Source organism: Ambystoma mexicanum, chromosome 3p (genome assembly GCF_040938575.1).
Source record: "Ambystoma mexicanum isolate Mex_15411 chromosome 3p, UKY_AmexF1_1, whole genome shotgun sequence".
NCBI classification, from domain to species: domain Eukaryota; kingdom Metazoa; phylum Chordata; class Amphibia; order Caudata; family Ambystomatidae; genus Ambystoma; species Ambystoma mexicanum.
In genome coordinates, this window is record NC_090925.1 from 1,029,878,971 (window position 1) to 1,029,900,430 (window position 21,460).

The 21,460-nt window shown below is 48.3% G+C and overlaps 1 protein-coding gene across 4 annotated transcripts in view; it reads right to left on the minus strand.

Annotated features, from left to right (window-relative positions):
- Nucleotides 1-21,460, minus strand: part of ARHGAP40 (Rho GTPase activating protein 40) — a 645,040-nt gene that overhangs the window by 88,100 nt on the left and 535,480 nt on the right. For all 4 annotated transcript variants that reach the window (XM_069652367.1, XM_069652368.1, XM_069652366.1 and 1 more), the window contains one exon: nt 18,446-18,652. In XM_069652367.1, the coding sequence (XP_069508468.1) occupies nt 18,446-18,652 (207 nt within the window). The remainder of the gene's footprint in view (nt 1-18,445; nt 18,653-21,460) is intronic.

The window sequence follows — 21,460 nt, forward strand, 5'->3', positions numbered from 1 at the left end:
CACACCTGAGAATCAGACAAAGAGTGTGTGTCTAAGCAGTAGTGTTAGTTGAATGTACAAACAGAACTCCGAGTTGCTGCTTTGCAAACAGAATATAGCGGAACATTTGCAATGAATGCTATGGTAGCCCCTGTGCCCACAGTAGAGTGAGCGCTAGGTGTAAAGCGTAGGTCTCTCTTGGCAAGAGAGTAACACAGTGCAATGCATTAATAGACAGGATGTCCTTCCCTACCAGCAGCCACAGACACAAAGAATTGGGTTGTCTTTCTCAGCGGTGTAGTCTTTTCAAGGTATTATACGACTGCTGTCCGAACATCTTGTGTATGGAGGCTTCTTTCAGCTGAGTTAGTAGGGTTCTGAAAGAAAGTAAGAAGTTCGACGGATTGGTTCACATGGAGCTTTGAGATGAATTTAGGCACAAAACGAGGGTGTGTGTGCAAATCTTTCTGAATAGCAACAAATGGGTCCTGAACTGAGAGAGCCTGCAGTTCACTAACTCGCCTTATAGAGGTAATGACCACCAAGAAGGCAGTCTTATAGTTAAGGGCCTTCAGACTAGCCTCATGCATTGGATCAAAACGAGGTCCCATTAATCTTGTGAGAACAACATTCAAGTCCCATCCAAAAGTTGGGTTGGAAATAAGAGGGTGAAGTCTCTTTATCCCTTCCATGAAAGCCTTAATCACAGGGATCTTCCACCATGAAACCTTGCTCTGAGATGTGGTATACGCATAGAGGGCGGCAAGGTGGACCTTTAGGGAATTAAAAACAAGTCCTGAGTCTAAAAGGTGTGTTCGATAAAGGACTATTTCTTTAGGAGAACAGTCAATATGGTTGATGTTTTTGGTGTTGTACCAAGTGGCAGAACACTTCCATTTGTTGCAGTAACAATGCCTGGTGTTAGGTTGTATAGGTAATTAGTGGATGAATCATTGGCAAATTTCCCGGACCATGTCATCAAGAGACCGTTCCCCTTGGACCGTCTCCGAGTGTACCTGGAGGCGTAGTCTGGGCACTGGGCATTCTCAAGAGTCGCAAAGAAGTCGGTATCTGTAAAACCCCATTCTGCAAAGATGTTGAGTAGAATGTGCTCTTGAAAACCCCACTCGTGTTCTATGGGTCAGTGCAAATCTCTGCTGAGCATGTCTGCCAGAAGATTGTGTTCCCCTGGAAAAAGTTGTGGTAGTAGGAACATGTGTTTGAGTGCCCATTTCCAAATGTTCTGGCACAGTTTGGAAAGCCCTGGAGAGTGTGCGCCCACCCTGTTTGTTCAGATAGTACATGGCTGTGGTGCTGTTTGTAAGGAACATAACTGTTTTCCATTGTAGGTGCGCTAGGAAGGCTTTTAGGGCTTTGAAAACCGAGTAGTTCCAACATATTGATATGATTGGATGCTACTGATGGGAACCGCATACCGTGTGCTGTCTGAAGGAGGTGAGCTCCCCACCCCAACAGAGATGAGTCCGTGATGAGTGGCCTCTAATGCAGGGGTGGTAGAATGTTTCCCCCGAAGAAGGATCTCCTTTGACCACCAATACAGAGACTGAAAGTGGGATGTCGAGAAAACCACTAGAGTGTCCCGCTGGCCTGACACCATTGGCTCGAAGAGCCACTCATGCATGCAGCACATGGACAGACGGCCGTTTGGAACTAGGAAGACGCAGGATGCCATCATTCCTAGCAGCTGCATGGCTTTGCGTACGATTACCCAGTGACTGGCTACATAATGGGGGATCTGGAACACGTTTTGAATCCTTTTGCTGGAGGGAAAGACTAGGACGTCTTCTGTCCAAATCACGGTCCCCAGAAACTGTTTGACTTGGCTGGGAACTAGACATGATTTTTCTCAATGCTAGAGAACCCTACATTGAAAATGATCGTAGTGACTAACGTACTCTAAGTCCTTAGTCCCCTTTCCTGCATACTGCATGGGCGTCCCTAGAGACGGGAGACGGAACCTTTTTTAACCAGAAAAAACCTTCTTCCCCTTTAAATTTAGAGGGGTGCGGCACTGGGAGCATGCACTGCCCTGACTCTGCCCTCCGGCGCAACACCTTAGTCCCCATAAACGCGTCGACAATAGAGGAACATTGCCTAATGACACCAGTTTTATTAGGGGGGAGGATGGTGGGACGTATGGAGGAAAGGGGACTAAGGACCAAGAGTATGTTAGTCACTACGGTGAGTAACTTACTTACGTCCCGTCCCCTTTCCTCCATGCTGCATGGGTGATTACAACTGAGTGTAGCCCCAGGGTTGAGAGGAGACCCTCCTTAAGCAAATAGGTTTCTAAGAACCGCCTGTCCGAAAGCCGCAACTGATCTAGAGCCGGCGTCAAAACAGTAGGGCTTGCAGAAAGCTGAAGGGGTGGCCCATGTGGCTGCCCTGCTTATGACTTGCCAGGGGACATTCCGCTGGAATGCGATGGCTGTTGCCTTGGCTCTGACCACATCGGCGTGCATGTTGGTCGGTAGTGGCTTATCCTGTCCCTCATAAGCTTCTTTGATGGCCAAGATCATACAACGGCCTATGGAGTCCTGATACCTCAGTCTTGATCCGCCAAAGGTGACAGTGTGTCCGACTTGCGGAAGCCCTTGGTCCTGTCCAAGTAGAATTTCAGGGCATGCCTGAAATCGAGGCAGTGCAGAACTCTCTGTGCCTCGTCCTTCGGCTCAGCAAAAAACATAGGCAGCACTATTTATTCGTTCAGATGGAATGCAGAAGGCACTTTAGGTAGGAATGCTGGGTGTGTCTGCAGGACTACTTTATCCTTTTGAAACGTAGTATAGGGCTCCGAGGCGACTAGCGCCTGGATTACGCAGACTGCGACCCGAGGTGAGGCCGACTAGTAAGGCAGCCTTAATGGTGACCAGCCTGATGTCTGCAGACACCATTGGCTCAAATGGTTTTCTGCGCCAGGGTGTGGACTCTTGATGGGTGGGTAGAGTCTGGCGAGTCCCGTCAAATGCTTCTTGACAATCGGGTTGGAAGAGGAGAACACCTCTTCCTCTGCGTTTCTGTAGGCCCCAATGGCCGTCAAGTTCATGCGGCAAGTGTCAACCTGCACGCCCGAGTGGGCAAAGTGCGCCGAGAAGGAGAGCACGTCATCCAATGTACATGCAAGTGGGTTGATATCATTCGAGTCTGACCAGTGGCAGACGCTGGTCCACTTGCTCTTATAGTGGGACCTGGTAGCTTTGCTCCTAGCCCCCTGTATGATCTCTAGATTAGCCTGGGAAAGGGTGAGGTGACCTAGCATGATGTGCTTAGGAACCACGCTGTGAGGGCCAGTTTCTGTGGTGCGGTGTGGATGACCCTGCCCCACCTGCTGCACCAAAAGATGTGCTGGGCCGTCGGAAGGCGAATGGGTGGTCTCTCAGAGAGCCTGAGCAGCTCCGAGAACCATGGGCTGGCTGGCCACCAAGGAGCTATTAGAATGACGCTGAGGTGGCAAGACTCCTTGATCTTACATATCACCCTGTGTATCAGCAGAGTAAGCGGGAAGGCATATGCCGTCCCGGCGTTCCACTGAATCTGAAATGCGACACCCAGGGAGCTGGGGCCCTGTCCCTGCCAGGAGGTGAACTGTTGGCACTTCCTGTTGTCCCAGGTGGCAAAGCGGTCCACCGGGGTGTGCCCCATCTGCTGAACATCTCCTGCAACACAAGGTTGTTTAATTGCCACTCGTAATTGTCCGCTCCCAGTCTGCTGAGCCTGTCCACCTCCAGATTGGATTCCCCCAGAAGGTGGACAGCCGTGAGGTAGATGTTGTTCTCCAGGGCCCAGTCCCACATGCTGACAGCCAGCCTGCACAGTAGGTGTTGGTACCACCAGGCCAAGGTCACTTCCCTGCTGAGGAAGTACGCAGTGGCCCTCTTGATGGCTGTGATCTTGTCCTCCAAAGGAAAAACTCTCTTGGAGCACGTGTCCCAGATGAGCCCCAAGAAGGTCAGGCTCTGCGTGGGCTGCAGCAGACACTTCTTGAGATTGAGCGAAAACCCCAGATCGTGCAGTGTGTTCATAAGAGCATTGGAAGTGCGGTGCACCGCATCCGGAGATGTAGCCCTGATGAGCCAGTCGTCGAGGTAGGGGTAAATGTGGTGGTCCTGAGCCCAGAGGAGGGGCGCCACTGTATTAATCAGCCTGGTAAAAACCCTGGGGGCCGAGTTGAGGCCGAAGTGAAGCACCTTGTATTGGAAATGGCAGCCTGTGATCCTGAATCGTAGAAAAGAATGATGAGGCTGCCAAATTGGGACGTGTAAGTATGCATCCTTCAGATCCAGGGGGCACATCCAGTCTCCCTTGCAAAATGTCTCCGCTATTAAAGCTGGCGTAACCATCTTGAATTTTTGTAGAGGTAGGGAGAGATTGAGGGTGGAAAGGTCCAGCACAACTCCACCTGGTTCTTTTTCTGAATGGTGTAAATCCTGGAGTAGAAGCCCAAGCCTCGCTGGGACTTCATCCACCGCCTGGCTCTCAACAAACTACTGGATCTCTGCCAAAAGAGTTGCTCTCCAAATCTGTGGGAGTGGAGGGGAAGAGAGCGGAGAGGCTGGGGATGGGTATCCGGTACCCCGTGGATACTAGAGAGAGGATCCAGGGGTCCGCAAAAATCTGGCGCCAGAAGTGTGCATTGAGAGCAAGCCTGCCCTCCACTGGAGACAAACGTGCACCCAGATGGGCGTTTCATGCCTTCTTTCCCTCTGAGGCTGTTGCGGAGGAGGGGGGACTGGAAAAAGCCCTTACTGCCACTGACTTTTTGTTGCTAGCAGAGGGAACCTGCCCTGCGTAAAAGGATAGGCTAAAGGCCACATACCTGGTTGACACCAGTCCCACTTTGACACTCGTTCCTCAACCTGCTCCCTTCCTGGTGCGGTATCAGGCGGGTGTCCGTAATGTGCGGCATGGCAGCCATCTTGTCGAGCTGCCTTCCACAAGCCTGCATCGTGTTGCTTGGCTCTCTGGGCCCAGCCTCGTCCAGGACTCTTGAGTGTGGCTCATGAGGCCTACCCTGCTCTTCAGGCCGAGACCTGGTACACATTTCGCCCTCTGCAGATCTGCCGGTAGCACTGCATATAGGCACCCTCTCGGTGAAGACCTGGTAAAAGAACCTTCCGGTCCCTCAGCACTGTCACCAAGAGGATCCAAAGACCCCCCCCCCCCGGCCTGCCGGCCGGTAGCTAACTTTGCCTTGGTACTCATGCTGGTATGAGAACCTGAGCGGTTACTCCCGCGCAGGCGAGTCCCTGGAAAGGAGTCTCCCTTGCGGGGTGCGCTGGAAAAAGAGTGGCCCTACCTTGGGCCTGGATCGATGATTGACAAAGTCCTTCAGGTGCTCTGGAGGTGATCTCTGGAAGAGCTCCCTCCACCTGGCAAGTCTGTTCTTCCGAGACCTTGAGGAAAGCGCGTTGCACGCGGTACAAGCTTGCCAGCCATGGTCTGGGCCAAGGCAACGTAGGCAGAGGGCGTAGGGGTCTGAAGTTGGAAAGAGCCCCTCGTAGGATGGACACCTGCTGAACCCTGTAGAAATTGACATGCGCCAGGGAGGAGTGCGACGCCTGAGGACCGAGTACCTGAATGATAAAAAGACAAAAAGACAGAAGAGAAGAAGTATCCGCATGTGGAATTACATGTCTGAAGCCAAACCCAGGAGCGCTGATGAATTCGGCCCGTTCCCGTCGACGCAGAAAAGGGGACTGAGGTGTGGCGCCGTAGGGCGGAATCAGGGCAGAGCATGCTCCCAGGACCGCACCCCCGCGCGCTTCTGTATTTAAAGGGGAAGAAGGTTTTTTTCTGGTAAAAAAGGTTCCATCTCCCATCCCTAGGAAGGGACGCCCATGCAGTATGGCGGAAAGGGGACGGGACATAAGATTAAGGAGATCTATCTTCTGGGTATTCTCCAGACATGTTCCGTATGAGTCTCCGGTTACGAGCCAGTCGTGGAGGTAAGGATACACTGGGATGGATTGCCTGCGCAGGTGAGCCACAGCTGCCGCTAGTACCTTTTTGTAAACGTTCTTGGGGCTGAGGCAATGCCGAAGGGGAGCAGTTTGAACTGATAGGGAGTGTCCTCTATCTTGAGCCTGAGGTACTTTCTGTGCGTTGGCAACATTGAAATATGAAAGTACGCATCTTTCATGTACAATCTGGCCATGCAAACCCCACGTTGCAACAGTGGAATTACTTGCTGAAGAGTTGTCATCCTGAACTTTTGAGGCTCGACATATTTGTTTGCACGACGCAGATCTAAAACAGGTCAAACTGTTAGATCCTTTGTGTACAAGGAAGTATATTGAATAAATACCCTTGTTTACCTGGAGATGAGGGACAACTTTGATGGAAGGCCCTGGAACCCTTCCAGCAGGATTCGCAGATGCTCTGGTGACAGATGTCTGCTCCTGCGTGGATGGTAGCGGGGTGGCTGGCAGAATTCGATGCAGTACCTGTGGGTGTTTGTCTTGAGTACACATTGATCTGAAGTGATGCCCTCCCCTACGTGGGTAAAAGATGTTAGACATCCCCTTACAAGGGAAACATGGGGGTCATGCTGAGTCACTTATTGGTTGAGGCTGGAAGCAGAGTTCTCCCCTCTACCCTTCCCTCGTTGACATCCCTGCTGTTGTGGGGACTGAAAACCACTGGAGTAATGCTGACCAGAAGCCCAAGAGGTTCCTCCCGATCCGTACTGTCCCTGTGGGGAGCAGGAGAAAGACTGCCCATGAAAGGACCAACGGCCCCTAGCTGGGCAAAGTGTTTGGCTGAGATATGATTATGTGATTTTAAGGTCTCATGCCCCTTCTCCGAGGCCTTCAAAGCCTCATCGACCACCTTGCTGAAAAGAGCAGCTTCCTCCACCGGGGTATTGACTTGGGAAGCCTGGTTTTCTGGCTTAAATTAATTAAATTTTTTAGCCAGGCGTGGTGTTTTAGAAGAAACCTTTGTGCGAGGATGCATCCTGCTGTCTCAGCAGATTCCAGGGTATTTTTGGGGATATTCTGCGTGACCGGTCGTCCTTCAGCGACCACGGCTAGCAGTTGGGTGCTGGTTGGTTCAGGGACACTCTGAAGACCCTCTTAAATGAGTCCCCATTGTACATCGCTATTGCTAGCAAGGAGCATGGTGTTGTTAGCAATACGGGTACAGAAGGCAGCAGAGGTGGTGACACGTTTGCCGAGAGCGTACCGTTTTTTGCAATCCTTGTCTGGAGGAGACTGACTAAGAAAACTGCACTTTTCGTTGTTGTGTCGACTAGGGAATCCGGGACGGCATGATTCCTTATATACAGAGGGAATGATGGAGCTGGGTGGAACATCTCCACTAGAGGGTTGACCGCACGAGTGAGCGAGGGTGTCAGAGAGGGAGCGAGGCGTTTGACAGAGTTTAAGTGGGGATAGCCTGGCTGACCGGGACATTTTCCTTAAGGATGTTCTCCATGAAGTCTGAGTCAAGGATGGATTCCCAAGTGGTGATTTTAAAATGATCAGCCACCTTCTTAAGAAGGCTGTTAAAAAGCAACTGATCATCGATGAGCGACAGGTCCCTGGGTTGAGCAACAGGAAGAGCATCCAAAAAGATATTCACAAGGTCAGGGTCATGGGGAGGCTTAGAGTGCCACGGGCCCTGATCATCAGCAGGGTCACAGTCTGGGACTAGAGAGACAGAGTCCTGAGCGGTGTGGCTTGGGTCAGGAACATAGTAGATGTCCTAGTCAGGGTCGTCCTGGTAGTCCAGAAATACATCCAACTGGGGATCCTGTAGACCGTGCTTATCCAAGGAAGCAAACTGCACCTGGTGAAAGGAGTCTCTGGGTATTCTGAGGGGCAGGACAGGAACCAACAGGCCTATGGTGTTTGAGAAGATCATCAAACTGGCCTGAAAAGTTGATGAACTAGGCCATTTTATCGATGCATGCCTCAAGTGTATCTCTAGTCCGCCCAAAGAAGCCTGAATCATCAGTAGGAGGAAAGGGCTGGACAGTTGGAGCAATGCACTAGATAGAGGAGGAGAAGCGGGAGAATAGCCTTCTGGTAAAAGGATGCCTGTTTGGGGTCAGAGCCGTGTAAACGGGGGTTAGAAAAAGAGCCTTTTCTATGAATCGGCCTGCTTCGCCGTGTCTTTCGACGCTACTGCATCAATGGCCAGGAATTTAGCATGAGCGCCCGCTAAAACAGAAGACTTATCACTGTGTGCGTTAAGTGAGGTTAAGGGGGTCCTGCCGAAGTTTCCAACTGGCCTGTGGGCGTCAACAGCTTTCTCTGTGGATCAGTCGAGGAAAGCTTAGGGGTTGTGTGCTTTGGAGCAGGTATTGCGTGTGTGCTCTTGTTGCCGGGGTGTGACTTTTCCTTTGCACTGCTGGTGGCATGCTTGTCATGGCTGGGGATGGACAAAAGTGAACGCAAAGTTTCCACTGTTAGGTCAACAGCCTCTGAATAGTAGTCGCGGCTGACTGCTCGTCCGAGGCGACGGTGGAGAAGTGACTCCACAGCTTCTTGCACCTGTCTTTTTGGGCTGAAAAAAGTGTACAAGCCTTCCATCCTGCTCGTCGTGGTCCCAAAGGAGGCACAGATTGCACTGGCGATGTACCCATCTTTCCAGGGAAATTTGCTGTTAAAAGACAGGCAGAATTTAAAAGGTGTTCGCTCCATAGCAGAGAGAAACATCAGTCAGACCGAAGAGGAGGGGCAAAGAAGAGGCATTCTCGAGAGAAAGTCAATAGTAACAGTGCCCCACTCTCCCTACTGTGAGGACGGGCCAGAGGTGCCAAGGACGCGTGGAAATCAGTCACTGAGGAAGGATCATTGGCAAGGCAGGTTCAGCCGTCAAGAAGATGAGCACAAACCGCTTAAGGATAGATCTGCATATTAACTCTTACGAGCTCCACATTTGTGTAACCAGGCCCCATCAGCTCCTCCGAGGAGGACTTTTCCTTGATCCTCTCGGACAACTTAAAAAACTCATCACAGGCACTCCTACTAGGCGACATGAACTTGGGCTTCAATGATCCTAACAATGCACAAGCAACTTCCATTGCCAATGTCCTCTCGGAGCTAGGCTTCACCCAAAAATTACACAGCCAACCCACGAGAAGGGTAGAACACTCGACTGGGTGGGTGACTACAGCTGTAACACTACCATTACCTCCAAAAGCAGACTGGTATGGACAGACCATTCACTTATAGATTTCACACTAGATGCTAAAATCAACTTGACCGAAAATAATTCTATAGCACCTCCTACGCTAACCAGAAATAAGAATAATATAACCTCTGATAGACTCCTACCATTGATACTCCCCACCTTAAACGCACTGCTAGACACACTAGATCCATCTACATTAGTTAATGAATTTAATAATAAAGTTATGACAGAAGCCCTTGACACTATTGCACCCCTCAAAATGAGGAATAGCAAATCAAATGCACACCTAAATACCTTGTTTACTCCACACCTAAAATCACTAAGGATAGAAATACGTAAAAGTGAATCTATCTGGAGGCTAGCACCATCTGAGGCAAACAAAGCTAACCATATCAACATCTCTACAAAATATAAAACTGAAATACGGCTCTCCAAAAGGGAAAGCTTTGATAATAGGATATTGTAAGCTAAATCAGGTACCAATGAACTTTTCGTAATACTAAAGGAGTTGGAGAACCCAATCCCTGTGCCTGATAACTGTGTTAAAGACTAAATCTGGTGCACTGACATACAGAAGGCACTCACCGATAAAATCGCCACTCTCCAAGTTAAAATTGCCAAGAAAAGAGCAAATCTACCAACCTCAATCCCACAAACTGGCAAACTTCCTACTCCACCTAAACCAGCTCTGCGCACCAACTTCACTAAAGTTTCTATACTTGAGGTTGAAATAATACTCTCACTTAAACCATTAACTGTCGAGGAGATAAATGCCCTGCCCAAATCATAAAAGACGCTGCAAGGGACCCATCACCTTTAATCTCCAAGCTTATCAACGCGTTATTCCCCTTGGGCACTATCCCAACTAACCTTAAGGAATCCTGGGTCCTCCCTCTCCTTAAGAAACAATCTCTGGTCCCAGCTATACCCACGAACTATAGACCAATCAGAACAGTGCCATTCATCCTAAAGATACTCGATAGGGTGGCTTACCTTCAGATTCAGAAATTCCTGGAGCAGAACCACCTCCTCGGCACCCGGCAATCAGGTTTTAGACCACAGCATGGGACCGAAACAGCGCTCTTCGACCTTAAGGCTCAGGTCGATGAGTTGAGAGACCAAGGAAAGTGTGCCCTGCTACTTCTTCTGGATCTTTCAGCTGTGTTTGACCTGGTGGACCACAAGGTACTCTGTAACCACCTAGAGTCAGCAGCTCACTTCTCGCAACAAGCCATAGCTTGGATTCAATCTTTAAGCGAGAGAACCATGAGTCTTCTCCACCTCAGAAGCAGCAAATCCCATTCCCATCACCTGTGGTGTTCCTCAGGGTACCGTGTTTCCCCTACCATGTATAACATATTCACCAAGCCCCTCTTTGATGATCCGGACTGTCTCTGTGTCACCTACACTAACTATGCAGATGAAACCCAGATTCTCATCCCACTTACAGGATTTGGCCTTGGTGAATAGGACATACCTCATCATCCAGGCATGGATGGCACTTCATGGTCTATGCCTGAATGATGACAAGACGGAACTCATTCTGGGGAACACACCCAACATCAACAAACTCAGCCTTAATTACAATTCCTTTGATATAGACGGCAACACGATTAAGGTTGCCAAGGAGGTAAAAACCTTAGGTTTTGAGGTTTTTACCTCGACGCTAACCTTACTCGGGCGAAACAAGTGAATGCAATGGCATCATCCACAGCCTACACTTGCAAGCTGATCAGAGCGGCTAAACCCTTCCTTTCAACAAGTAGCTGTACCACTTTGGCAAGAGCACTTGTGCTGTCCAAGTTGGACTACTGTAACGTCTTATAAATTGGATCCAAAAAACATATCACTAAGAAAATTCAAACACTTCAAAATAACGCCCTGAGAGCAGCGCTAGGAATGACCAAAAGAGAACACATTTTTGGCAGCAAGGAGACAGTTTAACTGGCTTTCCACCATCGACAAAATTAAACTAAAAACTGCTTCTCTAACATTCAAGTGCCTCAATAATGCAGCACCTCGCTACTTGACATTGAGGTTCAAGAGAAAACCCTCGATCCGACCTACCAGAGCGGCATACACAAACTTCACGACGGTCCCGTCCTTCAAAAGGATGCCAATAGGCGGCAACAGCTTCCCGGTCAAAGCCGCCCAACTTTGTAACTCCCTCCCAACTACCCTTAGGGCGGACCAAGCTAACCCACACTTTAGACTAAAAATCATCAACTGGCTTAAAGAAAATGACCTGTAACTCAGTATGACCCTCCTTTCCCTCATACCTCTCATCTCATGAAGACCACCTAGCTGTATGCACTGTCTATAGCCATTATTGTATATAACTGTTGCCCATCTGCTACACGCCTAACTAGCAGTGCAGCATCTGGTACCTCTCACTCGGCCTCACATGCTTGCGGGGACCTCTACTGTACCCTAGATTGTATTATTGTATTGCACCCTTGTAACCCTGTAAATTACGCTGTATTCTATATCAGACCTTTGTAACGATGTAAGCTGAAAATGTCCTTGTCCTCGCGCCCGATACCCTTGAGTCTGGTGCACGTTACAAATAAATAAAACCAACTAGATAGGTGGGAAAAAACAATCTGTGGGACCTCGACGCGTGAAAGATTTTGGGTACTCTACACGTCACATTAGGCATAGTGTTACAGTCACGCCGATGTCGACGTCCCTTTTCGATCTTTGAAAAAAAGATGCAATACTCTGCGATAACGACTAGATGTCGGACTATATGCAAAGCATGTGATTCTAAGCAGATTCACAAGCATCAATATAAACACGCCCACTTTTTGCAAATTTCCGTGGAATTCCAGGGCTCGGACACTCTACCATCCGTGTTGAGAACACATGCTCATGGAGACCTGGAAAGCAGGTGGTCACAATCGTTCACATCAGCAAGGAAGTCCCCAACGCAAACGACAAGCTCCAAAAACAACAGCATTTTTGGCAACCAAAAGTGACCCGAATGAAAATAAACAAAGATGGCGGATTACATTGAAATAACTGCAGAGACACCCCAAAGATCCACCCAAAAGACAATACAGCTGGGAAACATGTGGACCAATTACCGACTCAATCCCTGGCTGAATTCATTTTCATAATTATTTATTGTGCTGACACCAAGCACAGGTATAAAAAGAAAACCCCAGAGAGATTTGGGAGTCAGAAGTTGGAGGCGAGAGGTTGAGGATATGTGCATCAGGGCAGCAAGGACGAAAGAACCAGAATGAAGGAGGAGAGAACGAGGTTGGAGAGTAAGAGGAAAATCGGTGATGGTGGAAAGGAGCAGAACGGGGGAAGATAGGAGGAGGTTGGAAAGAGTATAAACAGCAAGGCTGAAGAATGAAAAGAAGTACTCAAGTGGTGTAGGAGGGGGAGGTTGGAGACAATGAGAGAAGCAGGGTGAAAGAAGAATAGTGGAGGAACGCTACCTGTTTGTATGGCTGGTCCTATTCACAAAACTAGCAGTGGCACGGGAAGCTTCCCCTGGGTACTGCATCATTGAGTGTGAGGCAATACCAGGCCTCCGCGGTCATCCATGTCTTATCACCCAGCCTACAGCATATGACTGTCACAGTAGGCAGAAAAAGTAGCAATATAATCATTTAAGGTGAACCTAACTGGACAGCATGTGCCATATCACACAAGTCTTAATGAAAAAAACAAGTCTTTTTGTATGTCAAACATTTTCTTAACTTTCGAACAGATACAGAAGCATACAGATCATCGGAATAAATACTGTAGTCTTCTAGGTAGCACAATGCATTGCAAGCTATACACAAATGTTTTAGAAAAGTAAAACAATATTTATTAATCACTGTGCAATTTTATCAGAGCCTGTGAAACTGTGATGAAGCCCAATGTCTTAGTCTGTAAAATGGGGTGGGTTTACAATGGGGCTAAGGATCACCACACGCTCTATATGAAGGCCTTGGTTGAGGTATATATTGGATCCCAAAAGCACCCCAACCCTTCTCTAGCCTTATATACGTACCCTACAAATCTCTTCGAAAAGATAAAGAACGAAAAGAACCATTCTGAAAGTTTAGGATTGGGGAAAAGAGCAGATGAACCGGAAGCAATCTATGGACCACCTACTGCGGGTAGCCTGCAAGCAAGTGCGACCTGTAAGAGCAATTGGTTTGTTCTAAGATTTTGAAACAAGATTAATCCTTGCAGCACTAATTGCAAGCCCCACCTGCCGAAGTTTACAGCACAATGCTTTAATTTGTGATGAGAAGTCTTACAAAATCATACAGGGAACAGAAGCCTGCTTCATTAGTGGACAATAACCACAGCCTTAGAACTAAATCCAACTTAGAGGTTGAAGCCAAAATATTCTCGGCTTGCAGAACTACTAGGCAGTCTGCCGGCTCATTCCTCCCACTGTCACATCTGTAGCCCTGATACCCAGTACCCCATTACAGAACATGGTTTAAAGTTCTACATAGCTGAAGGCCTCATTCTGTTAAACAGGAGGGGGGAAGGAGGGCAGTGGAGTAAGAAGGTGACCAGGGGAGTGGAGTGGAAGAAAGAGGCAGAAAGAGGAGTTTGTGCTGGAGAGGCAGTGGAGAAAGATGGTGGAAGGAGAAGTGGGGAGCAGAGATAGAGACTAGTGAAGGAGAGAAGTAAAAGTGTGATAGTTTTATGGAGGAGAGGAAGACGGGAAGATACTAAAAATGTAGAGTGAAGAGGGGAGAGGATGAGAGAAGATGTAGTGGGGAAGAAAGGTGAGGTGGGAGAATGAGGAGGTTATAGGTGAGGAAGGTAGAGAAGAGAGGAATGTCAAAGGAAGTAGTGAGACAAAGGAAGAAGATGTTAAGTGGGTAATAATGCTCCCAGAGATTTTATCACCCAAAACATCATCCAGTTGAGGAGGTTTGTCAGTCTACTGAAGGCCTAGAACAAAAACAGCTGAGTCAGACATGTGCCCCATAAAGGCTGGAGGAGACATCTGGGATTCAAATGTTTGCTTAAGAGTCTGACCCTGACAACGCCATCAAGACGACACAAGGCACTAAGTGACATGGTGCCTGGTTTTTGCTTTAGCCAAAGGAAAGCAAGGCGGAAACCTGGGCAGAACCTACTAAGCCAAGCAAGACGATGCAAGACTGTCAAGTGTGCAATACAAGTTCATTTAAAGCCTGTGGTGAGTGGGAGGAACTCTGCCACTTTTGACAAGGGGAGCAATCTATTGGAGACTGACTTAGGCTGGCCACCACAAGAGGAGTCTTCCAAAGGGTATATTAAGTTTGATCCAGTAAATAAAAGAGGCAGGGAAGCCTCAGAGGGTGGGGGAGAAGACTGGAAAGAAATAGATGCGCGTAGAGATACCTGGACACAGGTATACTAATTGTGCCGAGGTAGTCAAGATTCTGGAGTCTGCAAAGAGGATCCTGCGGTTAAAGAACCCCAAGAACCTGGCCACCTGGTAAGGTTTTGCATTGAGCAGAGAATTGTAGTGCAAGGTCCTCTCGAGAGCAGTGCATTCATACAGAAAGGCTTGAGGAGCAAGTCCTTACCTGAAGAACCAAAGAAAGAGTACCCCCTGGCAGAAGGGTAAGATAATGTCTGCCTGAAAATACCCTTCAATGAGAGGGGGAGCAATGCCTCTTTGGCCTGACGTGGTCTATGGAAGACCCTGTGTGAATGCTGAAAAACTCCAGGTCTAGGAGAGGGCTGATGTGGAGACTGAGAAATCATCGTCTAGTTTACCTGATGTAAATGCTGACAATGCCAAATCTAGTAGAAGCCGAAAAAGAACGCTGAGAAAAACCAAGGGCTGCGAAAAGCTTACAAGTGAATGTTCCGCGACTGAAAAGAATCTGGAGAAGAAAGGTTGAGAAACCCCAAGATCTAGGAGAGACCTGAAAGAAATGTTGAGAAACCCATGGCTGGGAGAAGCCCGATAGGAATACTTTGAATACTCAAGGTCTGAGAGAGATCTGAAGTGAATGTTGAGAAAACAAAGGTCTGAGAGAAGCCTACATGTGAATGCTTTGAAGCTGAGCAAAGGTCTGAGAATAGAAAGCTGTGGAGTCTGCGAGAAATTAGGTGACAGCAAAGGCCTGGCAAACTACTGCAAAAACCTTCCGAGACAAATACTTTGTATTCTTTTGTGTTACACTCGGATTGGATATTCCAAACAGGGAGGAGAGGCCTAATAAGAACCCCAGGTGGGACAAGAGAAGCAACACCTCTAGGCGGGGTGTGGGAGACAAGACCCAAAGGCAGGGTGAAGGAAACCAGGCCCCAATGCAGTGTGAGAGAAATAAAAGTCCAAAGCGGAGGAAAGAGCCAGGACCCAAAGGAAAGGGGGACAGGGGTCCTTTCTTATATGAACTTGATGAAACAGACTTGTAGTGACCCGCTAAGACAGTGGGCTAGGGGGAGGAGCCCTCATATGAAAGAAATAAGGGTGGTGGTCAGAAAATAGCCACCAATCACTTGACAGGGCCAAAAGGCCTAATTGTATCTTTTTTGTTGCAGTTATATGCTTTTGTTTACAATGGTAAGGACAGACTCTGGGTAGGGTAGGATTCTGGATGGAGCACTTTCATTTTGTAAAGAAATCTTGATGAACACCTTTTCTTTGAGTTTCCTTTACAGAACAGGGCAACATTCTTAGCTTTAGGGAAAGGTTAGGTTTTGTGAGTGGAAATAAAGGAAGGCCCACTAAAAATGCCACTTTGTCCGTCTCCCGATTCTGATCTACCACCGTTTCTATCAGGATTCCTGGACTGAGCTATCTGCTCTTTTCCCAGCTTACGAGTGTTTCCGAACAGTGTGTTTCTACACTCTTCAGTTCACTAAATAGTCTGTGTGATTGAGAAACTTCTCTGCCGAAGCACAATGCTTTTTTTTTAACTTGGTTTTACAGCCATTGCAAACACTGGGCAGATGTTGAATCAGAGTGACTGAATGATTCATGGGAGGTTGGGAAAATGACTTGCCTGATGTTCTGAAGGAAGTATCAACAAAAACACCACTGTGCACGCTAGCTGTGTCTGGTAAAGGGAACTATTTTCCCATAAACGGGAAAATCACTTTCTTCTTCACTAGAGCTGGAGGTCTGTATGAGAAGGGCTGTAAGCTCTCTCAATTTGGGAGTGGAAGTGACTTCTCATTACCCCCAGGGTTTCTTCAAGGGCTTGGGCAAGTGCATGGTTTCTAAAATGCGGCTGCCTTGTGAACTGATGTATTGGGGAGTGTCCAGACTCCCAGGACATACCCCTGCTAAGCCAAGAGGGCCCATGTAGCCTCCCTATTCTGCCCCTTGAACTAACATCCACTGGCTTTGAGTGGTGCCTTGCCACCTGAGCCTCTTTCCCAGCAGTTCGCAGAGTTAGGTAGCAGACAGTTGCACCCCATGCCTCTCTCCATGGGAGTTACCCAAGGATCAGTCCTCAGTCCAATGTTTACTCTCTACTCCCCATTCCATAGGAAAACACATCTCATCCTTGGGCTTTCACTACTACCTCCTGCCTGTCGACACCCAAATCATCATCGCATTCCCTCTTTCACCCCCTGCTATCTATAAAGCATTACCAGCTGCCTCACCGCAATACATCACTGGATGGCCTTATGCTTGCCATCTTCCTCCATTCCTCTAATGCCAGATAATCTTTCTCCCAACTATTTACCCCCCTGACTGCCTTACTCCATCAGCCAAGGCTGGCAACCTTGTGGTCTTCTTTGGCAGCAACCCAAGACTAGCAATTAGCCGTGACTTCTACCATTGCAGTCATGATAAACCTACTCAACCTACGGAAAATGTGCCGCCATCACACCCTTAATTGGTCCAAAAGCCCAATCTCACGTCTGTGCAGAGCAAATTAACTACTGCTAATCAGTGTTTTGCCTCCCCCTCTACTCCTCCTCCCCTCACAATAAAGTTCTGTGTTGCTACCTACACACCCTCAACCTACCAAGAGCCTCTCAGACGCGTAGACACCAGCACCATGATGTATGGATCCCCATACAAAAATCGCTTTCTCTGCTCCTACTGCTCATCAACAAATCTATTGCCAACTTCATCTCACTCTACTCTCCATCATAAACTCTGAATTCGTGCCACCTCTGCAACCTTTCTGTCCCTGCACCTGCTGCACCTCTTCCGGCTTCTGCTCCTTCTCTCTGCTTGCCCTTCTCCACTGGAATGCAATCGCCTTGGACATTACAACTAGCCCATCAGTTGAATTATTCAAAACCAGACAAACATCACCTGCTAGCTAGCAAAGGGGCACATCCCACTGCTTGTCAACTAACGTCAGTCCACCCTCCAGTGAATACCACACTTCTGTATGGAATAATCTATTTAAATACGTACAAAATTCTTGGATGCTCAGGCATTAATGTATCTGTCTCCATCCCTCACTCAGACATCCACCTCCTCTAAATAAATATATTGTACACAGACGGTGCCACCGTTATCAGCGTTGCCTCTTATGTACGTCATTTAGTGAGAAGTGACATACCAAATTAATAATGTTGCATGCTCTCACTGGCTTCCAGGAGAGCGCTGTGCATTTTTCTTGGTGCATTGGGTATACTCTTCAATCCACTCGCTAAATACACACCACCCATGTACCTTCAGTACTGATTTCACTCCTACAGTTTCATCAGCCCCTATTCAGCCTTTGTGCATCTTACCCCCCAACCATGTGGACCAATTGCCATTTACATCAGACACTTGAAAACCATAGAGTTAAAGGAAAACTGAAAACCGTCTCTTTCTTTAGTAAATCCATGCTATTTGTACTGTACTATATCTTCCCCCTAGTGTTAAGAGTCGATTCATGGTGGCAGTGAGTGCTATAAATGTATTTAACATTTAATATCAATGGAAAGCTTGAGCCTTCTTTTTAAAGAAGATGGAAACACTGTGTACTTCGCTAAGCAAGATCGAAAAACTGGGCACCTGTGAAGCAAGATGAAAAGTCATGTCCTTTTTTTACACAATACAGGAATCAGAAACATGAAAATTACTTAAAACCTGATCGGCAGTTGGAATGTAGGAAAAGACCTGGGAACTCATGAAAATAAGGAAACATTTTCCTATTTAGCACGACAGAAGCATTAGGTCTCATATTTATGTGAGACAAGGTAAAACCATTGGTGCCTTTTAATCAAAAGCAAAGCGTGATTTGTGCACCTTTCAGGCAAGATATAAAGCTGAAACCCATATTCTGTTACCAGAGTGATCTTTAGTATAAACTATGTTACATTTTAGCCAATTAACTGCACAAACAACAACAAAATAATTGGCAGATAGCATCCCCCAACTTACAGTCCACAACAGATCCTGATAGTGAATCATCAGGCGGACAACATCTGCTGCACCTTCGGCAAGTTGTTTCTCCTTTCCTTCAGGGATCTTGCTGGAAACCCCACGATGCATGAATAGGTTTGGGGCCATGACAGTAGAAACATTCCACAAGTTCATTTTGTTCTTCTTCTCTTGTGCAACAACTTTTCGAAGGAATTCCAACAACACCTAAAAAAGGAAACACATCACAACAATTAAATCATTTAGATTCATTCAAATCAAAGTCAAAACAGAATATTAAAGCCCGCAGGAAGCAAGGGTGTGGGTGTTTGCTCCCGCCTGGGTCTTCGGGATCTGCCAGGGGAGCATCAACGGCAAAAGTTCAGAAGGTCCCAGAGTGTCGCATGGATTTGGATTGTGGTCAGGTGAGATAAGCGCATGTGATCTGAGCCCCTTGTTTCTCTTGTACTGGAGGTTTGGTCTGGACTGGACATTGCTGAAGGAATGGCTGGAGTTGTAGCAGTGGAGGAACTCCTTTCCCCCTTGCCCCTTCCCCCACCCCTCTCCAAGTCTGTTCTTCTGTCCAACCTGAAAAGCCCCACAGACTTTAAAGCGAACCATAAGTTTATAGTGTTATGAAGAAAGGGCGGAGTTGCCATGCAAAGTGCCAGGGGAAGTGGAGCTCAGTCTGTGGATTCCAACTTGACAGAGTACCTGCCCCAGTTATTGTTGAACCTATTTGTGAACCTGTGGGGGTCGGGGGGGGGCTGATTGGGAGGAGCAGCACCCACAGCCTCCATGGGGAGTCTTTCCCACGACCACATGCAACTATTCAAAGCCCTGCTCTCAACTCTTTGCCTGACATTACCCATGTAAGTATGAAACAAGATGAACATGTGCCCAACGCTAATCTGACAACCCTTGGACGGAGCCTAGACCGCATGGCCACTGCTGATTTCCTTGATATTTTGGGTAGTGGTTGCGAGAGGATCAGTTTGGGCATAGTCAAACTCACTAGGTGCTGTGATCTATCGGCCTCATCTCTGGCACCCATTGCGCCCTTTACATCCCATGGGCTGTCATTAAGGCCCGCCCTTGGAACTACTTGCTTGGTCCCGGACCCATGGATGGCATTGGCCACTGATGTTGTCCACCATCCATCTTCTTCTGTCCCCCCCTGCAGTGGATCTAATGGACCTGGCCTTGGAAGGATCTTGCGAGGGAAAGCCCCCTTTCAGTCCTCCCTCCAACACTTGGAGCGAGTCTATGTCAGCTGCACTTTCAGGGGCCAGCTCCTTCCTACACTTATCCCCCCTATAGGCATCCAAGCCCCCTACCCAAGGGAATCTGACCCCCAGCCTCATTACCTACAGAACCCAACACTATCCGGGGCTGCTCCTGTGATCGAGTGCTTTCTGAACTGGCCGACATCAAATAACAACGATTGGCTTTGACTAAGGTTTCGACAGAGACCAAGGGGGAGGGAAGGGTGTTGGGGGGTTGGAGAGAGTCTATCGGGGGATGGGCTTAGGCCCAACTGCTGACATGGGGTCATATCCCCTGTGCCCTCGACCGTCCTTTGCTTCTTGTGCCCCGAACGCTCCAACCTTGACGCGGCAACCAGAGGCTGATCAATCTCCAAATCCAAATGTACTCTGAGAGCCCCCTAAGGTCCCTATTCTGGGGTTTGGGTCCCCAGCTTTGGAGGACCATGCCCTGCGGAACCTGGCTATTTAGCGTTCCGTTGGGAGGGCAACAAATGCACAGAACCCTTGCCATGGGAGGCTTCTGCTCAAGCATAATGCCCATGAAGGGCCTAGAAGAGCCACCGTGTTTCTTCATGGGGTACCAAAATTGCCCCATGATATAAGAGAACCAAGGGATGCCCTTCTGAACAAATGCCTCCATTGGCTGCATTCTGTAGGGGACTGTGCTTTTATGACCAAGGACGCCGTGGTGGAGTGCACCAGATTGACTAATGAAAATCCTGCTGACTCCGTCAAATTGGTCTTTAGGGACAAACCTATGGCAAGGGATGTTTTGAGAAAATGTAAGTGGTGTGGGCAGACCCTAAGAAGTAGGATTGTAGCTAGCCCATTCCCCAATTCCTATCTTGGGGCCCTCCCTGATATCTCCACTGGCAATGGATTTCTGTCTGGGGCAAACCTTAACCTTTTGGGCCCCTAGCGATTTGGGAGTTAAAAGGGGCACAGGGTCAGTGGTACTGAACCTTTGAGAGAGATTTGTTCTGTGGCGTCCAATAACGGTGTAGTTTTCCCCCTTGTTTTCTTCCCTTCTCCGAATTGTTGTAATAACTCTCTAGTCTGTATTGCTACTTCTTCCCTTCACGCGGACCTTCCATAGCTCTCCCCCTGCTCCCTCCTCGGAAGCCAGAAACCTCTGAGCCATCTTCGACTCCTCTCTCTCCTTCGTCCCTCATACTCAGGACATTGCCAAGAAGTCCCACTGTCATCTTTTCCTTCTGAAAGGAATTATACCTTTCCTCACCTTCCCCCAGAGACTAAATATTTCCCGGCCTCTGGTTCACTCTAGGCTTGACTACTGCAATAGCCTTCTCCTTAAACTACCTTCGTCCACTCTGGGACCCCTCCAGCTAATCCAGAAAAGGGCAGCAAGACTAATCCTTGGCCTCAAGCCCTGTGAGCGCATTTCTCCTGCCCTACAAAGTCTTCACTGGATCCCGACCCCAGCGCAGATTAAATTCAAATCCCTCTGTATCATCCACAAGGCTGCCTGGGGCCGGGACCACTATCTGCAAGTCTTGCTGACCAAATACTCTCTCTCTAGACACCTGCTCTCCTCTGGCACCAACTCCTTGCATGTGAAGCGGTTTGCTAAACAAAGAGCAGGTGGTTGATCATTTATCTCAGATGGCTCTCTTCTTTGTCTTGAGGAGGAACTCCTTAACTTCCGGAAAAGTCTCATGACCTCCCTCTTTACCTCTTCCTTCCCTCTCTCTCTCCCTCCCTCTGACCCCTGCTAATCGCACAGTAGATTGACTGGAAGTGGGAGGAA